Source organism: Oncorhynchus nerka, unplaced genomic scaffold (genome assembly GCF_034236695.1).
Source record: "Oncorhynchus nerka isolate Pitt River unplaced genomic scaffold, Oner_Uvic_2.0 unplaced_scaffold_967, whole genome shotgun sequence".
NCBI classification, from domain to species: Eukaryota; Metazoa; Chordata; class Actinopteri; order Salmoniformes; family Salmonidae; genus Oncorhynchus; species Oncorhynchus nerka.
This window is the reverse complement of record NW_027040349.1, coordinates 125,066-144,020: the sequence shown is the minus strand read 5'-3', so window position 1 is coordinate 144,020 and position 18,955 is coordinate 125,066. Positions and strand designations below refer to the sequence as shown.

The window sequence follows — 18,955 nt, the reverse complement described above, 5'->3', positions numbered from 1 at the left end:
GTATCCTGTTTCCATTACTTTAGTATTCAGACCCTTTTGCTATGAGACTCCAAACTGAGCGCCGGTGTATCCTGTTTCCATTACTTTAGTATTCAGACCCTTTTGCTATGAGACTCCAAACTGAGCGCCGGTGTATCCTGTTTCCATTACTTTAGTATTCAGACCCTTTTGCTATGAGACTCCAAACTGAGCGCCGGTGTATCCTGTTTCCATTACTTTAGTATTCAGACCCTTGAGCGCCGGTTGCTATGAGACCCTTTGCTATGAGACTCCAAACTGAGCGCCTTTAGTATTCAGACCCTTTTGCTATGAGACTCCAAACTGAGCGCCGGTGTATCCTGTTTCCATTACTTTAGTATTCAGACCCTTTTGCTATGAAACTCCAAACTGAGCGCCGGTGTATCCTGTTTCCATTGATCATCGATGAGATGTTTCTACAACTTGATTGGACTCCACCTGTGGTAAATTCAACTGAATGGACACGATTTGGAAAGAGACACACACCTGTTTATATAGAACCTTCCAGGACAACCTATAAAAAGGTTTACAGTGCACGTAAGATAAAAAAAAAACAAGCCATGAGGTGGAAAGAATTGTCCGAAGAGCTCCGAGACAGGATTGTGTCGAAGGCACAGATCTGACGAAGGGTACCAAAAAATGTCTGCAGCATTGAAGGTTCCCAAGAACACAGTGGCCTCAAGTGTCAGCTTCCTGGCAATGCCAGGTTTTTGGCTAAAATAAAATGTTGTGGTACTGGGTACAGTTCTTTGGCACTTGGATTAGAATCGGTGGCATGGTCAGATGACACGGCCACACTCATGAAAGGTTAAAGTCATAAAAGGTTAAGGAGCATTGGTAAGGCTTTTCTCCTGTGTGTTTCTTCTTATGCTCTTTCAGGTTCTGGGAGCAGTGGACGGTCTTATCACCTGAGTGTGTGTATTCTCTCATGCTTTTTCAGGTTCCCTAATCGGGTAAATGTCTTTTGACACTGAGAGCAGTGGTAGGTCTTTTTTTCTGTGTGTGTCCCCTCGTGATATTTCAGGCCCCCTAACTGGGTAAAGGTCTTTTCACACATGGAGCATTGGTAAGGCTTTTCTCCTGTGTGTTTCTTCTTATGCTCTTTTAGGTTCCCTAACTTGGTAAAATCCTTGCCGCACAGGGAGCAATGGTAAGGTTTCTCCCCTGTGTGCGTCCTCTCGTGCTCTTTCAGGTCCCCTAACCACCGAAAACTCTTTCCACAGTGGGAACAGGGGTAAGGCTTTTCTTCAGAGTGTATTTTCTCATGTTTTTTCAAATACCCTAACTGGGTAAAACGCTTTCCACAATGAGAGCAGTGGTAGAGTTTTTCTCCTGTGTGTATTCCTTCATGCCTTTTCAGATTTCCTAAATGTGTAAATCTCTTTCCACACTGGGAACATTGTAAAGGTTTTTCTCCTGTGTGTTTCTTCTTATGCTCTTTTACGTTCCCTAATGTGGTAAAATCCTTTCCACACTGAGCGCAATGGTAAGGCTTCTCCCCTGTATGTGTCCTTTCATGCTGCTTCAGGTTTTCTAACCACCTAAAATTCTTTCCACACTGGGAACAGAGGTAAGCCTTCACTCCAGAGTGAATTCTCTCATGTATTTTTAGGTGTGCTAATCGAGTATAACGCTTTCCACACTGGGAGCAATGGAAAGGCTTCTCTCCTGTGTGTATCCTCTTATGCTCTTTCAGGTGCCTTAACCATGTAAAACCCTTTCCACACTGGGGACATTGGAAAGGCTTCTCTCCTGTGTGTATTTTATCATGCTCTTTCAGAAGTGATGACTGGTTAAATCTCTTTTCACAATGGGAACATTGGAAGAGCTTTTTTCCTGCATGTGTTCTCTCATGCTCTTTGAGCTTAGATAACCACTTAAAACTCTTTCCACACTGGGAGCAGTTGTGTCCTGTCGCTGGTTTGGGAATCTCTGGTTCTGGATTCTCTGAAGGACTCTTCCCGCTGTCAGAGTGACAGTCTGGTTTCTCTCCTGCCAAAGATAAAACAGATTATTTTGTTAAACAGAGACCTGAATGAATGATTAAACTGTTTTCCTATGAGGTTTAATCCAGACTAGATCCTTCAAAATAAAATCATTATAAAATGCTGATTGGTTGATATTCGCAATAATCTCAGGTAATGCCTTTTTAAAAGTTCCATCCATCCTATTTTTTTAGGGGAAGATTTAGGCTTTCTGATAATGTATAAACAATAATAAAACAAACACTGTGCCAAGAGGTCACTAAAACTCCACAGAAAATCAGATATTTTCTTAACATGAAGGGAAATGGGCGATTTTTTTTTTTAGAACTGTCCGGAAAGTTGACTGCTTTCTGCTGTTAAGGGAGAGGCAAGATCTTAAAAAAATATATATATTTTTTAAAAGCCCACTTTAAATCTGAGATTTCATCCATATGTTAAAGAATATATATATATATATATGGTCCATCTGAAACATCCTGCAGAGAACTACAGAACAACACGAATTTAGTCTTGTCCACATTACAGTACAAGTTTTAAACCAACCAGGGTGTTCTGTTAGGTAACCAGGTCAGATAGAAGGTCTAACATAGTCTGGCCAACAGTTGAGGCAATGGAGAGACCTCCAGTGCCTTCGGAAAATATTCAGACCCCTTGACTCCCTTTTTTTTTTACACATTTTGTTACGTTACAGCCTTATTCTAAACATGGATTAAATGTTTATCCTCATCGATCTACACAGAATAACCCATAATGACATCACAATACCCCATAATGACATCACAATACCCCATAATGACATCACAATACCCCATAGTGACAAAGTGAAAACAGTTTTTTTTTTAAACCCCCAGAAATACCTTATTTACATAAGTATTCAAACCCTTTACTATAAGACTCGAAATTGAGTTCCGTTGCATCCCGTTTCCATTGATCATCCTAGAGATGTTTCTACAAGTTGATTGGACTCCACCTGCAGTAAATTCAATTGACTGGACATAATTTGGGAAAGGCACACACCTGTCTATATAGAGCCTTCCCGAAGGACAACCATCTCCGCAGCACTCTACCAATCAGGCCTTTATGGTGGAGTGGCCAGACAGAAGCCACTCCACCAATCAGGCCTTTATGGTGGAGTGGCCAGACAGAAGCCAAACCACCAATCAGGCCTTTATGGTGGAGTGGCCCGACAGAAGCCACTCCACCAATCAGGCCTTTATGGTAGAGTGGCCAGACAGAAGCCACGCCACCAATCAGGCCTTTATGGTGGAGTGGCCAGACAGAAGCCACTCCTCGGTAAAAGGCATTGGAGTTTGCCAAAGGGAACCTAAAGGACTCTCCGACCATGAGAAACAAGATTATCTGGTCTGATGAAACCAAAACGTAACTCTTTGGCCTGAATGTTAAATCTGGAGGAAATCTAGCACTAGCCCTACGGTGAAGCATGGTGGTGACAGAATCATACCGTGGGAATGTCGTTCAGCGGCAGGGCCAGGGAGACTAGTCTGGATCAAGGGAAAGATGAATGGAGCAAAGTTCAGAGAGATCCTTGATGAAAACCTGATCCAGAGTGCTCAGGACCTGACTGGGGTCCTCATCTTTCCAACAAGACAACGACCCTAAGCACACAGCCAAGACAACGCCCCTAAGCACAGAGCCAAGACAACGCCCCTAAGCACACAGCCAAGACAACGACCCTAAGCACACAGCCAAGACAACGACCCTAAGGACACAGCCAAGACAACGACCCTAAGCACACAGCCAAGACAACGACCCTAAGCACACAGCCAAGACAACGACCCTAAGCACACAGCCAAGACAACGACCCTAAGCACACAGCCAAGACAACGCCCCTAAGCACAGAGCCAAGACAACGACCCTAAGCACACAGCCAAGACAACGACCCTAAGCACACAGCCAAGACAACGACCCTAAGCACACAGCCAAGACAACGCAGGAGTGGCTTCGGGACAAGTCTCTGAATGTCCTTGAGTGGTCCAGCCAGAGCCCGGACTGGAACCTGATCGAACATCTCTGGAGAGACCTGAAAATAGCTGTACAGCGACACTCCCCATCCAACCTGACAGAACTTGAGAGGATCTGCAGAGAAGAATGGGAGAAACTCCCCAAATACAGGTGTGCCAAGCTTGTAGCGTCATACCCAAGAAAACTTGAGGCTGTAATCGCTACCAAAAGGTGCTTCAACAAAGTACTAAGTACATACTTATGTAAATGTCATATTTCAGTTTTTATTTTTGTTATAATTAACAAAAAATTATAAACAACCTGTTTTTGATTTGTTATTATGGGGCATTGTGTAGATTGATGAGAGGGAAAAAACGATTTAATCTCTTTTAGAATAAGGCTGTAATGTAACAAAATGTGGAAATGCACACAACAGAGACCATGGAGGAGAGACACAACAGAGACCATGGAGGAGAGACACAACAGAGAACATGGAGAGACACAACAGAGACCATGGAGGAGAGACACAACAGAGAACATGGAGGAGAGACACACAACAGAGACCATGGAGGAGAGACACAACAGAGACCATGGAGGAGAGACACACAACAGAGACCATGGAGGAGAGACACACAACAGAGAACATGGAGGAGAGACACAACAGAGATCATGGAGGAGAGACACAACAGAGACCATGGAGGAGAGACACAACAGAGAACATGGAGGAGAGACACAACAGAGACCATGGAGGAGAGACACACAACAGAGAACATGGAGGAGAGACACAACAACAGAGAACATAGAGGAGAGACACACAACAGAGAACATGGAGGAGACACACAACAGAGAACATGGAGGAGACACAACAGAGAACATGGAGGAGAGACACACAACAGAGAACATGGAGGAGAGACACACAACAGAGAACATGGAGGAGAGACACAACAGAGAACATGGAGGAGACACACAACAGAGAACATGGAGGAGAGACACAACAGAGACCATGGAGGAGAGACACAACAGAGACCATGGAGGAGAGACAACAGAGAACATGGAGGAGAGACACAACAGAGAACATGGAGGAGAGACACACAACAGAGAACATGGAGGAGAGACAACAGAGAACATGGAGGAGAGACACAACAGAGAACATGGAGAGACACAACAGAGAACATGGAGGAGAGACACACAACAGAGAACATGGAGGAGAGACAACAGAGAACATGGAGAGACACAACAGAGAACATGGAGGAGAGACACACAACAGAGAACATGGAGGAGAGACACAACAGAGAACATGGAGGAGAGACACAACAGAGACCATGGAGGAGAGACACACAACAGAGAACATGGAGGAGAGACACAACAACAGAGAACATAGAGGAGAGACACACAACAGAGAACATGGAGGAGACACACAACAGAGAACATGGAGGAGACACAACAGAGAACATGGAGGAGAGACACACAACAGAGAACATGGAGGAGAGACACAACAGAGAACATGGAGGAGACACACAACAGAGAACATGGAGGAGAGACACAACAGAGACCATGGAGGAGAGACACAACAGAGACCATGGAGGAGAGACACAACAGAGACCATGGAGGAGAGACAACAGAGAACATGGAGGAGAGACACAACAGAGAACATGGAGGAGAGACACACAACAGAGAACATGGAGGAGAGACAACAGAGAACATGGAGGAGAGACACAACAGAGAACATGGAGAGACACAACAGAGAACATGGAGGAGAGACACACAACAGAGAACATGGAGGAGACACACAACAGAGAACATGGAGAGACAACAGAGAACATGGAGAGACACAACAGAGAACATGGAGGAGAGACAACAGAGAACATGGAGGAGAGACACAACAGAGAACATGGAGGAGAGACACAACAGAGAACATGGAGAGACACAACAGAGAACATGGAGGAGAGACACACAACAGAGAACATGGAGGAGAGACACAACAGAGAACATGGAGGAGAGACACACAACAGAGAACATGGAGGAGAGACAACAGAGAACATGGAGAGACACAACAGAGAACATGGAGAGACACAACAGAGAACATGGAGGAGAGACACACAACAGAGAACATGGAGGAGAGACAACAGAGAACATGGAGAGACACAACAGAGACCATGGAGGAGAGACACACAACAGAGAACATGGAGGAGAGACACACAACAGAGAACATGGAGGAGAGACACACAACAGAGAACATGGAGGAGAGACACAACAGAGAACATGGAGGAGAGACACACAACAGAGAACATGGAGGAGACACACAACAGAGAACATGGAGGAGAGACACAACAGAGAACATGGAGGAGAGACACAACAGAGAACATGGAGGAGAGACAACAGAGAACATGGAGGAGAGACACACAACAGAGAACATGGAGGAGAGACACAACAGAGAACATGGAGGAGAGACACAACAGAGACCATGGAGGAGAGACACAACAGAGACCATGGAGGAGAGACACAACAGAGACCATGGAGGAGAGACACACAACAGAGACCATGGAGGAGAGACAACAGAGACCATGGAGGAGAGACACAACAGAGAACATGGAGGAGAGACACAACAGAGAACATGGAGGAGAGACACAACAGAGAACATGGAGGAGAGACACACAACAGAGAACATGGAGGAGAGACACAACAGAGACCATGGAGGAGAGACACAACAGAGACCATGGAGGAGAGACACACAACAGAGAACATGGAGGAGAGACACACAACAGAGAACATGGAGGAGAGACACAACAGAGAACATGGAGAGACACAACAGAGACCATGGAGGAGAGACACACAACAGAGACCATGGAGGAGAGACACACAACAGAGAACATGGAGGAGAGACACAACAGAGACCATGGAGGAGAGACACACAACAGAGACCATGGAGGAGAGACACACAACAGAGACCATGGAGGAGAGACACACAACAGAGAACATGGAGGAGAGACACAACAGAGAACATGGAGGAGAGACAACAGAGAACATGGAGGAGAGACACACAACAGAGAACATGGAGGAGAGACACAACAGAGAACATGGAGAGACACAACAGAGAACATGGAGGAGAGACACAACAGAGAACATGGAGGAGAGACACACAACAGAGAACATGGAGGAGAGACACAACAGAGAACATGGAGGAGAGACACAACAGAGACCATGGAGGAGAGACACAACAGAGAACATGGAGGAGAGACACAACAGAGAACATGGAGGAGAGACACACAACAGAGACCATGGAGGAGAGACACAACAGAGACCATGGAGGAGAGACACAACAGAGAACATGGAGGAGAGACAACAGAGAACATGGAGGAGAGACACAACAGAGACCATGGAGGAGACACACAACAGAGAACATGGAGGAGACACACAACAGAGACCATGGAGGAGAGACACAACAGAGACCATGGAGGAGACACACAACAGAGAACATGGAGGAGACACACAACAGAGACCATGGAGGAGAGACACAACAGAGAACATGGAGGAGAGACACAACAGAGAACATGGAGGAGAGACACACAACAGAGAACATGGAGGAGAGACACAACAGAGAACATGGAGGAGAGACACAACAGAGAACATGGAGGAGAGACACAACAGAGAACATGGAGGAGAGACAACAGAGAACATGGAGGAGAGACAACAGAGAACATAGAGGAGAGACACAACAGAGAACATGGAGGAGAGACACAACAGAGACCATGGAGGAGAGACACAACAGAGAACATGGAGGAGAGACACAACAGAGAACATGGAGGAGAGACACAACAGAGACCATGGAGGAGAGACACAACAGAGAACATGGAGGAGAGACACAACAGAGAACATGGAGGAGAGACACAACAGAGACCATGGAGGAGAGACACAACAGAGACCATGGAGGAGAGACACAACAGAGAACATGGAGGAGAGACACAACAGAGAACATGGAGGAGAGACACAACAGAGACCATGGAGGAGAGACACAACAGAGACCATGGAGGAGAGACACAACAGAGAACATGGAGGAGAGACACAACAGAGAACATGGAGGAGAGACACAACAGAGACCATGGAGGAGAGACACAACAGAGAACATGGAGAGACACAACAGAGAACATGGAGGAGAGACAACAGAGAACATGGAGGAGAGACACACAACAGAGAACATGGAGGAGAGACACAACAGAGAACATGGAGAGACACAACAGAGAACATGGAGGAGAGACACAACAGAGAACATGGAGGAGAGACACACAACAGAGAACATGGAGGAGAGACACACAACAGAGAACATGGAGGAGAGACACAACAGAGACCATGGAGGAGAGACACAACAGAGAACATGGAGGAGACACACAACAGAGAACATGGAGGAGAGACACAACAGAGAACATGGAGGAGAGACACAACAGAGAACATGGAGGAGAGACAACAGAGAACATGGAGGAGAGACACACAACAGAGAACATGGAGGAGAGACACAACAGAGAACATGGAGGAGAGACACAACAGAGACCATGGAGGAGAGACACAACAGAGACCATGGAGGAGAGACACAACAGAGACCATGGAGGAGAGACACACAACAGAGACCATGGAGGAGAGACAACAGAGACCATGGAGGAGAGACACAACAGAGAACATGGAGGAGAGACACAACAGAGAACATGGAGGAGAGACACAACAGAGAACATGGAGGAGAGACACACAACAGAGAACATGGAGGAGAGACACAACAGAGACCATGGAGGAGAGACACAACAGAGACCATGGAGGAGAGACACACAACAGAGAACATGGAGGAGAGACACACAACAGAGAACATGGAGGAGAGACACAACAGAGAACATGGAGAGACACAACAGAGACCATGGAGGAGAGACACACAACAGAGACCATGGAGGAGAGACACACAACAGAGAACATGGAGGAGAGACACAACAGAGACCATGGAGGAGAGACACACAACAGAGACCATGGAGGAGAGACACAACAGAGAACATGGAGGAGAGACAACAGAGAACATAGAGGAGAGACACAACAGAGAACATGGAGGAGAGACAGACAACAGAGAACATGGAGGAGAGACACAACAGAGACCATGGAGGAGAGACACAACAGAGAACATGGAGAGACACAACAGAGAACATGGAGGAGAGACACAACAGAGAACATGGAGGAGAGACACAACAGAGAACATGGAGGAGAGACACACAACAGAGAACATGGAGGAGAGACAACAGAGAACATGGAGGAGAGACAACAGAGACCATGGAGGAGAGACACACAACAGAGAACATGGAGGAGAGACACAACAGAGAACATGGAGAGACACAACAGAGAACATGGAGGAGAGACACAACAGAGAACATGGAGGAGAGACAACAGAGAACATGGAGGAGAGACACACAACAGAGAACATGGAGGAGAGACACAACAGAGAACATGGAGAGACACAACAGAGAACATGGAGGAGAGACACAACAGAGAACATGGAGGAGAGACACACAACAGAGAACATGGAGGAGAGACACAACAGAGAACATGGAGGAGAGACACAACAGAGACCATGGAGGAGAGACACAACAGAGAACATGGAGGAGAGACACAACAGAGAACATGGAGGAGAGACACACAACAGAGACCATGGAGGAGAGACACAACAGAGACCATGGAGGAGAGACACAACAGAGAACATGGAGGAGAGACAACAGAGAACATGGAGGAGAGACACAACAGAGACCATGGAGGAGACACACAACAGAGAACATGGAGGAGACACACAACAGAGACCATGGAGGAGAGACACAACAGAGACCATGGAGGAGACACACAACAGAGAACATGGAGGAGACACACAACAGAGACCATGGAGGAGAGACACAACAGAGAACATGGAGAGACACAACAGAGACCATGGAGGAGAGACACACAACAGAGACCATGGAGGAGAGACACACAACAGAGAACATGGAGGAGAGACACAACAGAGACCATGGAGGAGAGACACACAACAGAGACCATGGAGGAGAGACACAACAGAGAACATGGAGGAGAGACAACAGAGAACATAGAGGAGAGACACAACAGAGAACATGGAGGAGAGACACAACAGAGACCATGGAGGAGAGACACAACAGAGAACATGGAGGAGAGACACAACAGAGAACATGGAGGAGAGACACAACAGAGACCATGGAGGAGAGACACAACAGAGAACATGGAGGAGAGACACAACAGAGAACATGGAGGAGAGACACAACAGAGACCATGGAGGAGAGACACAACAGAGACCATGGAGGAGAGACACAACAGAGAACATGGAGGAGAGACACAACAGAGAACATGGAGGAGAGACACAACAGAGACCATGGAGGAGAGACACAACAGAGACCATGGAGGAGAGACACAACAGAGAACATGGAGGAGAGACACAACAGAGAACATGGAGGAGAGACACAACAGAGACCATGGAGGAGAGACACAACAGAGACCATGGAGGAGAGACACACAACAGAGAACATGGAGGAGAGACACACAACAGAGAACATGGAGGAGAGACAACAGAGAACATAGAGGAGAGACACAACAGAGAACATGGAGGAGAGACACACAACAGAGACCATGGAGGAGAGACACAACAGAGACCATGGAGGAGAGACACAACAGAGAACCTGAAACAGCATGGATACCATTGTTGTTGAGTGGCTGGGGGACAGCATGGATACCATTGTTGCTGAGTGGCTGGGGGACAGCATGGATACCATTGTTGCTGAGTGGCTGGGGGACAGCATGAATACCATTGTTGCTGAGTGGCTGGGGGACAGCATGAATACCATTGTTGCTGAGTGGCTGGGGGACAGCATGAATACCATTGTTACTGAGTGGCTGGGGGACAGCATGAATACCATTGTTGCTGAGTGGCTGGGGGACAGCATGAATACCATTGTTGCTGAGTGGCTGGGGGACAGCATGAATACCATTGTTGCTGAGTGGCTGGGGGACAGCATTAATACCATTGTTGCTGAGTGGCTGGGGGACAGCATGGATACCATTGTTGCTGAGTGGCTGGGGGACAGCATGGATACCATTGTTGCTGAGTGGCTGGGGGACAGCATGAATACCATTGTTGCTGAGTGGCTGGGGGACAGCATGAATACCATTGTTGCTGAGTGGCTGGGGGACAGCATGGATACCATTGTTGCTGAGTGGCTGGGGGACAGCAAGAATACCATTGTTGCTGAGTGGCTGGGGGACAGCATTAATGCCATTGTTACTGAGTGGCTGGGGGACAGCATGAATACCATTGTTGCTGAGTGGCTGGGGGACAGCGTGAATACCATTGTTGCTGAGTGGCTGGGGGACAGCGTGAATACCATTGTTGCTGAGTGGCTGGGGGACAGCATGAATACCGGGGACTGTGAAGAGACAAACACAAAGGTACAGACACATTGTGATGTTGCTGTATTGTGTTGTAGATATGTAGTGGTGTAATAATGTTATATGATGTACTGTTTTATATTTTGTTTTCTGTGTAATGTAAGTGCCTTAATGTGTTTGGACCCCAGGAAGAGTAGCTGCTGCCTTGGCAGGAACTAATGGGGATCCTTAATAAACCCCAGGAAGAGTAGCTGCTGCCTTGGCAGGAACTAGTGGGGATCCATAATAAACCCCAGGAAGAGTAGCTGCTGCCTTGGCAGGAACTAGTGGGGATCCATAATAAACCCCAGGAAGAGTAGCTGCTGCCTTGGCAGGAACTAGTGGGGATCCATAATAAACCCCAGGAAGAGTAGCTGCTGCCTTGGCAGGAACTAGTGGGGATCCATAATAAACCCCAGGAAGAGTAGCTGCTGCCTTGGCAGGAACTAGTGGGGATCCATAATAAACCCCAGGAAGAGTAGCTGCTGCCTTGGCAGGAACTAGTGGGGATCCATAATAAACCCCAGGAAGAGTAGCTGCTGCCTTGACAGGAACTAATGGGGATCCATAATAAACCCCAGGAAGAGTAGCTGCTGCCTTGACAGGAACTAATGGGGATCCATAATAAACCCCAGGAAGAGTAGCTGCTGCCTTGACAGGAACTAATGGGGATCCATAATAAACCCCAGGAAGAGTAGCTGCTGCCTTGACAGGAACTAATGGGGATCCATAATAAACCCCAGGAAGAGTAGCTGCTGCCTTGACAGGAACTAGTGGGGATCCATAATAAACCCCAGGAAGAGTAGCTGCTGCCTTGACAGGAACTAATGGGGATCCATAATAAACCCCAGGAAGAGTAGCTGCTGCCTTGGCAGGAACTAATGGGGATCCATAATAAACCCCAGGAAGAGTAGCTGCTGCCTTAACAGGAACTAATGGGGATCCATAATAAACCCCAGGAAGAGTAGATGCTGCCTTGACAGGAACTAATGGGGATCCATGATAAACCCCAGGAAGAGTAGCTGCTGCCTAGGCAGGAACTAATGGGGATCCATAATAAACCCCAGGAAGAGTAGCTGCTGCCTTGGCAGGAACTAATTGGGTTCCATAATAAACCCCAGGAAGAGTAGCTGCTGCCTTGGCAGGAACTAATGGGGATCCATAATAAACCCCAGGAAGAGTAGCTGCTGCCTTGGCAGGAACTAATGGGGATCCATAATAAACCCCAGGAAGAGTAGCTGCTGCCTTGGCAGGAACTAATGGGGATCCATAATAAACCCCAGGAAGAGTAGCTGCTGCCTTGGCAACAGGAACTAATGGGGTTCCATAATAAACCCCAGGAAGAGTAGCTGCTGCCTTGGCAGGAACTAATGGGGATCCATAATAAACCCCAGGAAGAGTAGCTGCTGCCTTGGCAGGAACTAATGGGGTTCCATAATAAACCCCAGGAAGAGTAGCTGCTGCCTTGGCAGGAACTAATGGGGATCCATAATAAACCCCAGGAAGAGTAGCTGCTGCCTTGGCAGGAACTAATGGGGATCCATAATAAACCCCAGGAAGAGTAGCTGCTGCCTTGGCAGGAACTAATGGGGTTCCATAATAAACCCCAGGAAGAGTAGCTGCTGCCTTGGCAGGAACTAATGGGGATCCATAATAAACCCCAGGAAGAGTAGATGCTGCCTTGACAGGAACTAATGGGGTTCCATAATAAACCCCAGGGCTCTGTTCTAGGCCCTCTCCTATTCTCGCTATACACCAAGTCACTTGGCTCTGTCATAACCTCACATGGTCTCTCCTATCATTGCTATGCAGACGACACACAATTAATCTTCTCCTTTCCCCCTTCTGATGACCAGGTGGCGAATCGCATCTCTGCATGTCTGGCAGACATATCAGTGTGGATGACGGATCACCACCTCAAGCTGAACCTCGGCAAGACGGAGCTGCTCTTCCTCCCGGGGAAGGACTGCCCGTTCCATGATCTCGCCATCACGGTTGACAACTCCATTGTGTCCTCCTCCCAGAGCGCTAAGAACCTTGGCGTGATCCTGGACAACACCCTGTCGTTCTCAACTAACATCAAGGCGGTGGCCCGTTCCTGTAGGTTCATGCTCTACAACATCCGCAGAGTACGACCCTGCCTCACACAGGAAGCGGCGCAGGTCCTAATCCAGGCACTTGTCATCTCCCGTCTGGATTACTGCAACTCGCTGTTGGCTGGGCTCCCTGCCTGTGCCATTAAACCCCTACAACTCATCCAGAACGCCGCAGCCCGTCTGGTGTTCAACCTTCCCAAGTTCTCTCACGTCACCCCGCTCCTCCGCTCTCTCCACTGGCTTCCAGTTGAAGCTCGCATCCGCTACAAGACCATGGTGCTTGCCTACGGAGCTGTGAGGGGAACGGCACCTCAGTACCTCCAGGCTCTGATCAGGCCCTACACCCAAACAAGGGCACTGCGTTCATCCACCTCTGGCCTGCTCGCCTCCCTACCACTGAGGAAGTACAGTTCCCGCTCAGCCCAGTCAAAACTGTTCGCTGCTCTGGCCCCCCAATGGTGGAACAAACTCCCTCACGACGCCAGGACAGCGGAGTCAATCACCACCTTCCGGAGACACCTGAAACCCCACCTCTTTAAGGAATACCTAGGATAGGATAAAGTAATCCCTCTCACCCCCCTAAAAGCTTTAGATGCACTACTGTTCCACTGGATGTCATAAGGTGAATGCACCAATTTGTAAGTCGCTCTGGATAAGAGCGTCTGCTAAATGACTTAAATGTAAATGTAATTGTAAGAGTAGCTGCTGCTTTGACAGAAACTAATGGGGATCCATAATAAACCCCAGGAAGAGTAGCTGCTGCCTTGACAGGAACTAATGGGGATCCATAATAAACCCCAGGAAGAGTAGCTGCTGCCTTGGCAGGAACTAATGGGGATCCATAATAAACCCCAGGAAGAGTAGCTGCTGCCTTGGCAGGAACTAATGGGGATCCATAATAAACCCCAGGAAGAGTAGCTGCTGCTTTGACAGGAACTAATGGGGATCCATAATAAACTCCAGGAAGAGTAGCTGCTGCCTTGGCAGGAACTAATGGGGATCCATAATAAACCCCAGGAAGAGTAGCTGCCTTGGCAGGAACTAATGGGGATCCATAATAAACCCCAGGAAGAGTAGCTGCCTTGGCAGGAACTAATGGGGTTCCATAATAAACCCCAGGAAGAGTAGCTGCTGCCTTGGCAGGAACTAATGGGGATCCATAATAAACCCCAGGAAGAGTAGCTGCCTTGGCAGGAACTAATGGGGATCCATAATAAACCCCAGGAAGAGTAGCTGCCTTGGCAGGAACTAATGGGGTTCCATAATAAACCCCAGGAAGAGTAGATGCTGCCTTGGCAGGAACTAATTGGGTTCCATAATAAACCCCAGGAAGAGTAGATGCTGCCTTGGCAGGAACTAATGGGGTTCCATAATAAACCCCAGGAAGAGTAGATGCTGCCTTGGCAGGAACTAATGGGGTTCCATAATAAACCCCAGGAAGAGTAGCTGCTGCCTTGGCAGTAACTAATGGGGTTCCATAATAAACCCCAGGAAGAGTAGATGCTGCCTTGGCAGGAACTAATGGGGTTCCATAATAAACCCCAGGAAGAGTAGCTGCTGCCTTGGCAGGAACTAATGGGGATCCATAATAAACCCCAGGAAGAGTAGCTGCTGCCTTGGCAGGAACTAATGGGGATCCATAATAAACCCCAGGAAGAGTAGCTGCTGCCTTGGCAGGAACTAATGGGGATCCATAATAAACCCCAGGAAGAGTAGCTGCTGCCTTGGCAGGAACTAATGGGGTTCCATAATAAACCCCAGGAAGAGTAGCTGCTGCCTTGGCAGGAACTAATGGGGATCCATAATAAACCCCAGGAAGAGTAGCTGCTGCCTTGGCAGGAACTAATGGGGATCCATAATAAACCCCAGGAAGAGTAGCTGCTGCCTTGGCAGGAACTAATGGGGTTCCATAATAAACCCCAGGAAGAGTAGCTGCTGCCTTGGCAGGAACTAATGGGGATCCATAATAAACCCCAGGAAGAGTAGATGCTGCCTTGGCAGGAACTAATGGGGATCCCTACTAAACCCCAGGAAGAGTAGCTGCTGCCTTGACAGGAACTAATGGGGTTCCATAATAAACCCCGGGGCTCTGTTCTAGGCCCTCTCCTATTCTCGCTATACACCAAGTCACTTGGCTCTGTCATAACCTCACATGGTCTCTCCTATCATTGCTATGCAGACGACACACAATTAATCTTCTCCTTTCCCCCTTCTGATGACCAGGTGGCGAATCGCATCTCTGCATGTCTGGCAGACATATCAGTGTGGATGACGGATCACCACCTCAAGCTGAACCTCGGCAAGACGGAGCTGCTCTTCCTCCCGGGGAAGGACTGCCCGTTCCATGATCTCGCCATCACGGTTGACAACTCCATTGTGTCCTCCTCCCAGAGCGCTAAGAACCTTGGCGTGATCCTGGACAACACCCTGTCGTTCTCAACTAACATCAAGGCGGTGGCCCGTTCCTGTAGGTTCATGCTCTACAACATCCGCAGAGTACGACCCTGCCTCACACAGGAAACGGCGCAGGTCCTAATCCAGGCACTTGTCATCTCCCGTCTGGATTACTGCAACTCGCTGTTGGCTGGGCTCCCTGCCTGTGCCATTAAACCCCTACAACTCATCCAGAACGCCGCAGCCCGTCTGGTGTTCAACCTTCCCAAGTTCTCTCACGTCACCCCGCTCCTCCGCTCTCTCCACTGGCTTCCAGTTGAAGCTCGCATCCGCTACAAGACCATGGTGCTTGCCTACGGAGCTGTGAGGGGAACGGCACCTCAGTACCTCCAGGCTCTGATCAGGCCCTACACCCAAACAAGGGCACTGCGTTCATCCACCTCTGGCCTGCTCGCCTCCCTACCACTGAGGAAGTACAGTTCCCGCTCAGCCCAGTCAAAACTGTTCGCTGCTCTGGCCCCCCAATGGTGGAACAAACTCCCTCACGACGCCAGGACAGCGGAGTCAATCACCACCTTCCGGAGACACCTGAAACCCCACCTCTTTAAGGAATACCTAGGATAGGATAAAGTAATCCCTCTCACCCCCCTAAAAGATTTAGATGCACTACTGTTCCACTGGATGTCATAAGGTGAATGCACCAATTTGTAAGTCGCTCTGGATAAGAGCGTCTGCTAAATGACTTAAATGTAAATGTAAATGTAAGAGTAGCTGCTGCTTTGACAGAAACTAATGGGGATCCATAATAAACCCCAGGAAGAGTAGCTGCTGCCTTGGCAGGAACTAATGGGGATCCATAATAAACCCCAGGAAGAGTAGCTGCTGCTTTGACAGGAACTAATGGGGATCCATAATAAACTCCAGGAAGAGTAGCTGCTGCCTTGGCAGGAACTAATGGGGATCCATAATAAACCCCAGGAAGAGTAGCTGCCTTGGCAGGAACTAATGGGGATCCATAATAAACCCCAGGAAGAGTAGCTGCCTTGGCAGGAACTAATGGGGTTCCATAATAAACCCCAGGAAGAGTAGATGCTGCCTTGGCAGGAACTAATTGGGTTCCATAATAAACCCCGGGAAGAGTAGATGCTGCCTTGGCAGGAACTAATGGGGTTCCATAATAAACCCCAGGAAGAGTAGATGCTGCCTTGGCAGGAACTAATGGGGTTCCATAATAAACCCCAGGAAGAGTAGCTGCTGCCTTGGCAGGAACTAATGGGGTTCCATAATAAACCCCAGGAAGAGTAGATGCTGCCTTGGCAGGAACTAATGGGGTTCCATAATAAATCCCAGGAAGAGTAGCTGCTGCCTTGGCAGGAACTAATGGGGATCCATAATAAACCCCAGGAAGAGTAGCTGCTGCCTTGGCAGGAACTAATGGGGATCCATAATAAACCCCAGGAAGAGTAGCTGCTGCCTTGGCAGGAACTAATGGGGATCCATAATAAACCCCAGGAAGAGTAGCTGCTGCCTTGGAGGAATGGGCCAAAATACCAGCAACAGTGTATGAAAACCTTGTGAAGACTTACAGACAACGTTTGACCTCTGTCATTGCCAACAAAGGGTATATAACAAAGTATTGAGATAAACTTTTGTTATTGACCAAATACTTATTTTCCACCATAATTTGCAAATAAATTAATTAAAAATCCTACAATGTGATTTTCTGGATTTTTTTTCTCATTTTGTCTGTCACAGTTGAAGTGTACCTATGATGAAAATTACAGGCCTCTCATCTTTTTAAGTGGGAGAATTTGCACAATTGGTGGCTGACTAAATACTTTTTTTGGCCCACTGTATTACAATTCTATTAATACATCATAATGTATTACAAACAAGCTTATCTTTTAGGTTCTGAGCTCAGTGGACATTTATGAGTTATATTCTCCCAGAATCAATGGCGAGGCCCAGAGCCAGATATTAAAGTGATACATTAATTCAACAAGGGCAGTTTGTGGCCCTGCTTTTAAGACGGTACTCACTGGTGTTAATCAGATCTTCAGTCTCATCTTCCTCTCCTTCCACCTCCTCTTCATCTCCCAATATGTCTTCCTCCTCCTCTTTATGTAAGATAGCCTCCTCTTCCTCTCCAAAAGGTTCTTTCACTATAATATCCTCATTTTCTTCTTTAAATGTTATGGCCTCCTCTTCCTCATTTTTCATTCTGAAAGCTTCTACCTCTTCTTTCACTGTGACAGCCTCTATCCCCTCTTCATCTTTCACTCTAAAAGGTTCTTCCTCTTCTTTCACTATAACATCCTCCTCTTCTTCTTTCAATGTTATGGCCTCCTCTTCCTCCTTTTTCATTCTGAAAGCTTCTACCTCCTCTTCTTCCACTGTGACAGCCTCTATCCCCTCTTCCTCTTTCCATCTAAAAGATTCCTCTACCTCTTCCTCCTCTTTCATTCTGAAAGCTTCTTCCTCTCCTTTTACTGAAACATCCTCCTCCTCTTCTTTTACGACAACGTTCAGCCCCAGAACTTCTTTCTCCGTCCAGCAGACATCCTCTTCTTTAGCAAGAGGGGAGTAGCTTAGTGAGCTCATGGTTGGTGATGCTAGTTAGCATTAACGAGTAGCCTGGTGCTAAGCTAACTTAGCTAGCTAGCTACCTGTCTAACAACGTAAATATGAACTTAAATGGGGCAACTAGCTACACGAAAGAAGTTTAAAACACAGAGGCAAATATACACCGAAAGCGTCTAAAGAGCTCCAATGTTTTGACTATGTTGGATAGCAAGCCACAGAGGTGACTGACTAGACTGTCGTGAAACAGGTAAGATGAACTAAGTACACCCGGTCGCGGATTTTTAGAATCCTTCAGAATAAGAGTCCTGACCTGTATACTTTCTAAATGAATAATTAATGAGAAAATGATGCAAAATGATGTGATTTATTTGTTATTGTTATGTATATATATTTTTTAAAATCTAAATGGTCAACATTTATTTTGTGTGTACTCCTATCATGAAGTGGGGCGGCAGGTAGCCTAGTGGT

General features: G+C 47.4%; 1 protein-coding gene across 1 annotated transcript; it reads right to left on the bottom strand.

The window, feature by feature from the left end:
- Positions 1–260: 260 nt before the first annotated feature.
- Positions 261–18,743, bottom strand: LOC135570633 (zinc finger protein OZF-like). The gene is made up of 2 exons (XM_065016580.1): positions 17,944–18,743; positions 261–2,010 (listed from the first exon to the last, which is right to left on the bottom strand). The coding sequence occupies exons 1-2, from the start codon at positions 18,503–18,505 to the stop codon at positions 923–925; spliced, it is 1,650 nt and encodes a 549-aa protein (XP_064872652.1). The 5' UTR covers positions 18,506–18,743; the 3' UTR covers positions 261–922.
- Between the last annotated feature and the right edge of the window lie 212 nt (positions 18,744–18,955).

Excerpts from the sequence above, each read along its gene's own strand:
- LOC135570633 (XM_065016580.1), bottom strand. The coding sequence starts at position 18,505 with ATGAGCTCACTAAGCTACTCCCCTCTTGCTAAAGAAGAGGATGTCTGC. Across the intron at positions 2,011-17,943 it reads TGAAGATCTGATTAACACCA|GAGAGAAACCAGACTGTCAC; the intron begins GTGAGTACCGTC and ends TATCTTTGGCAG.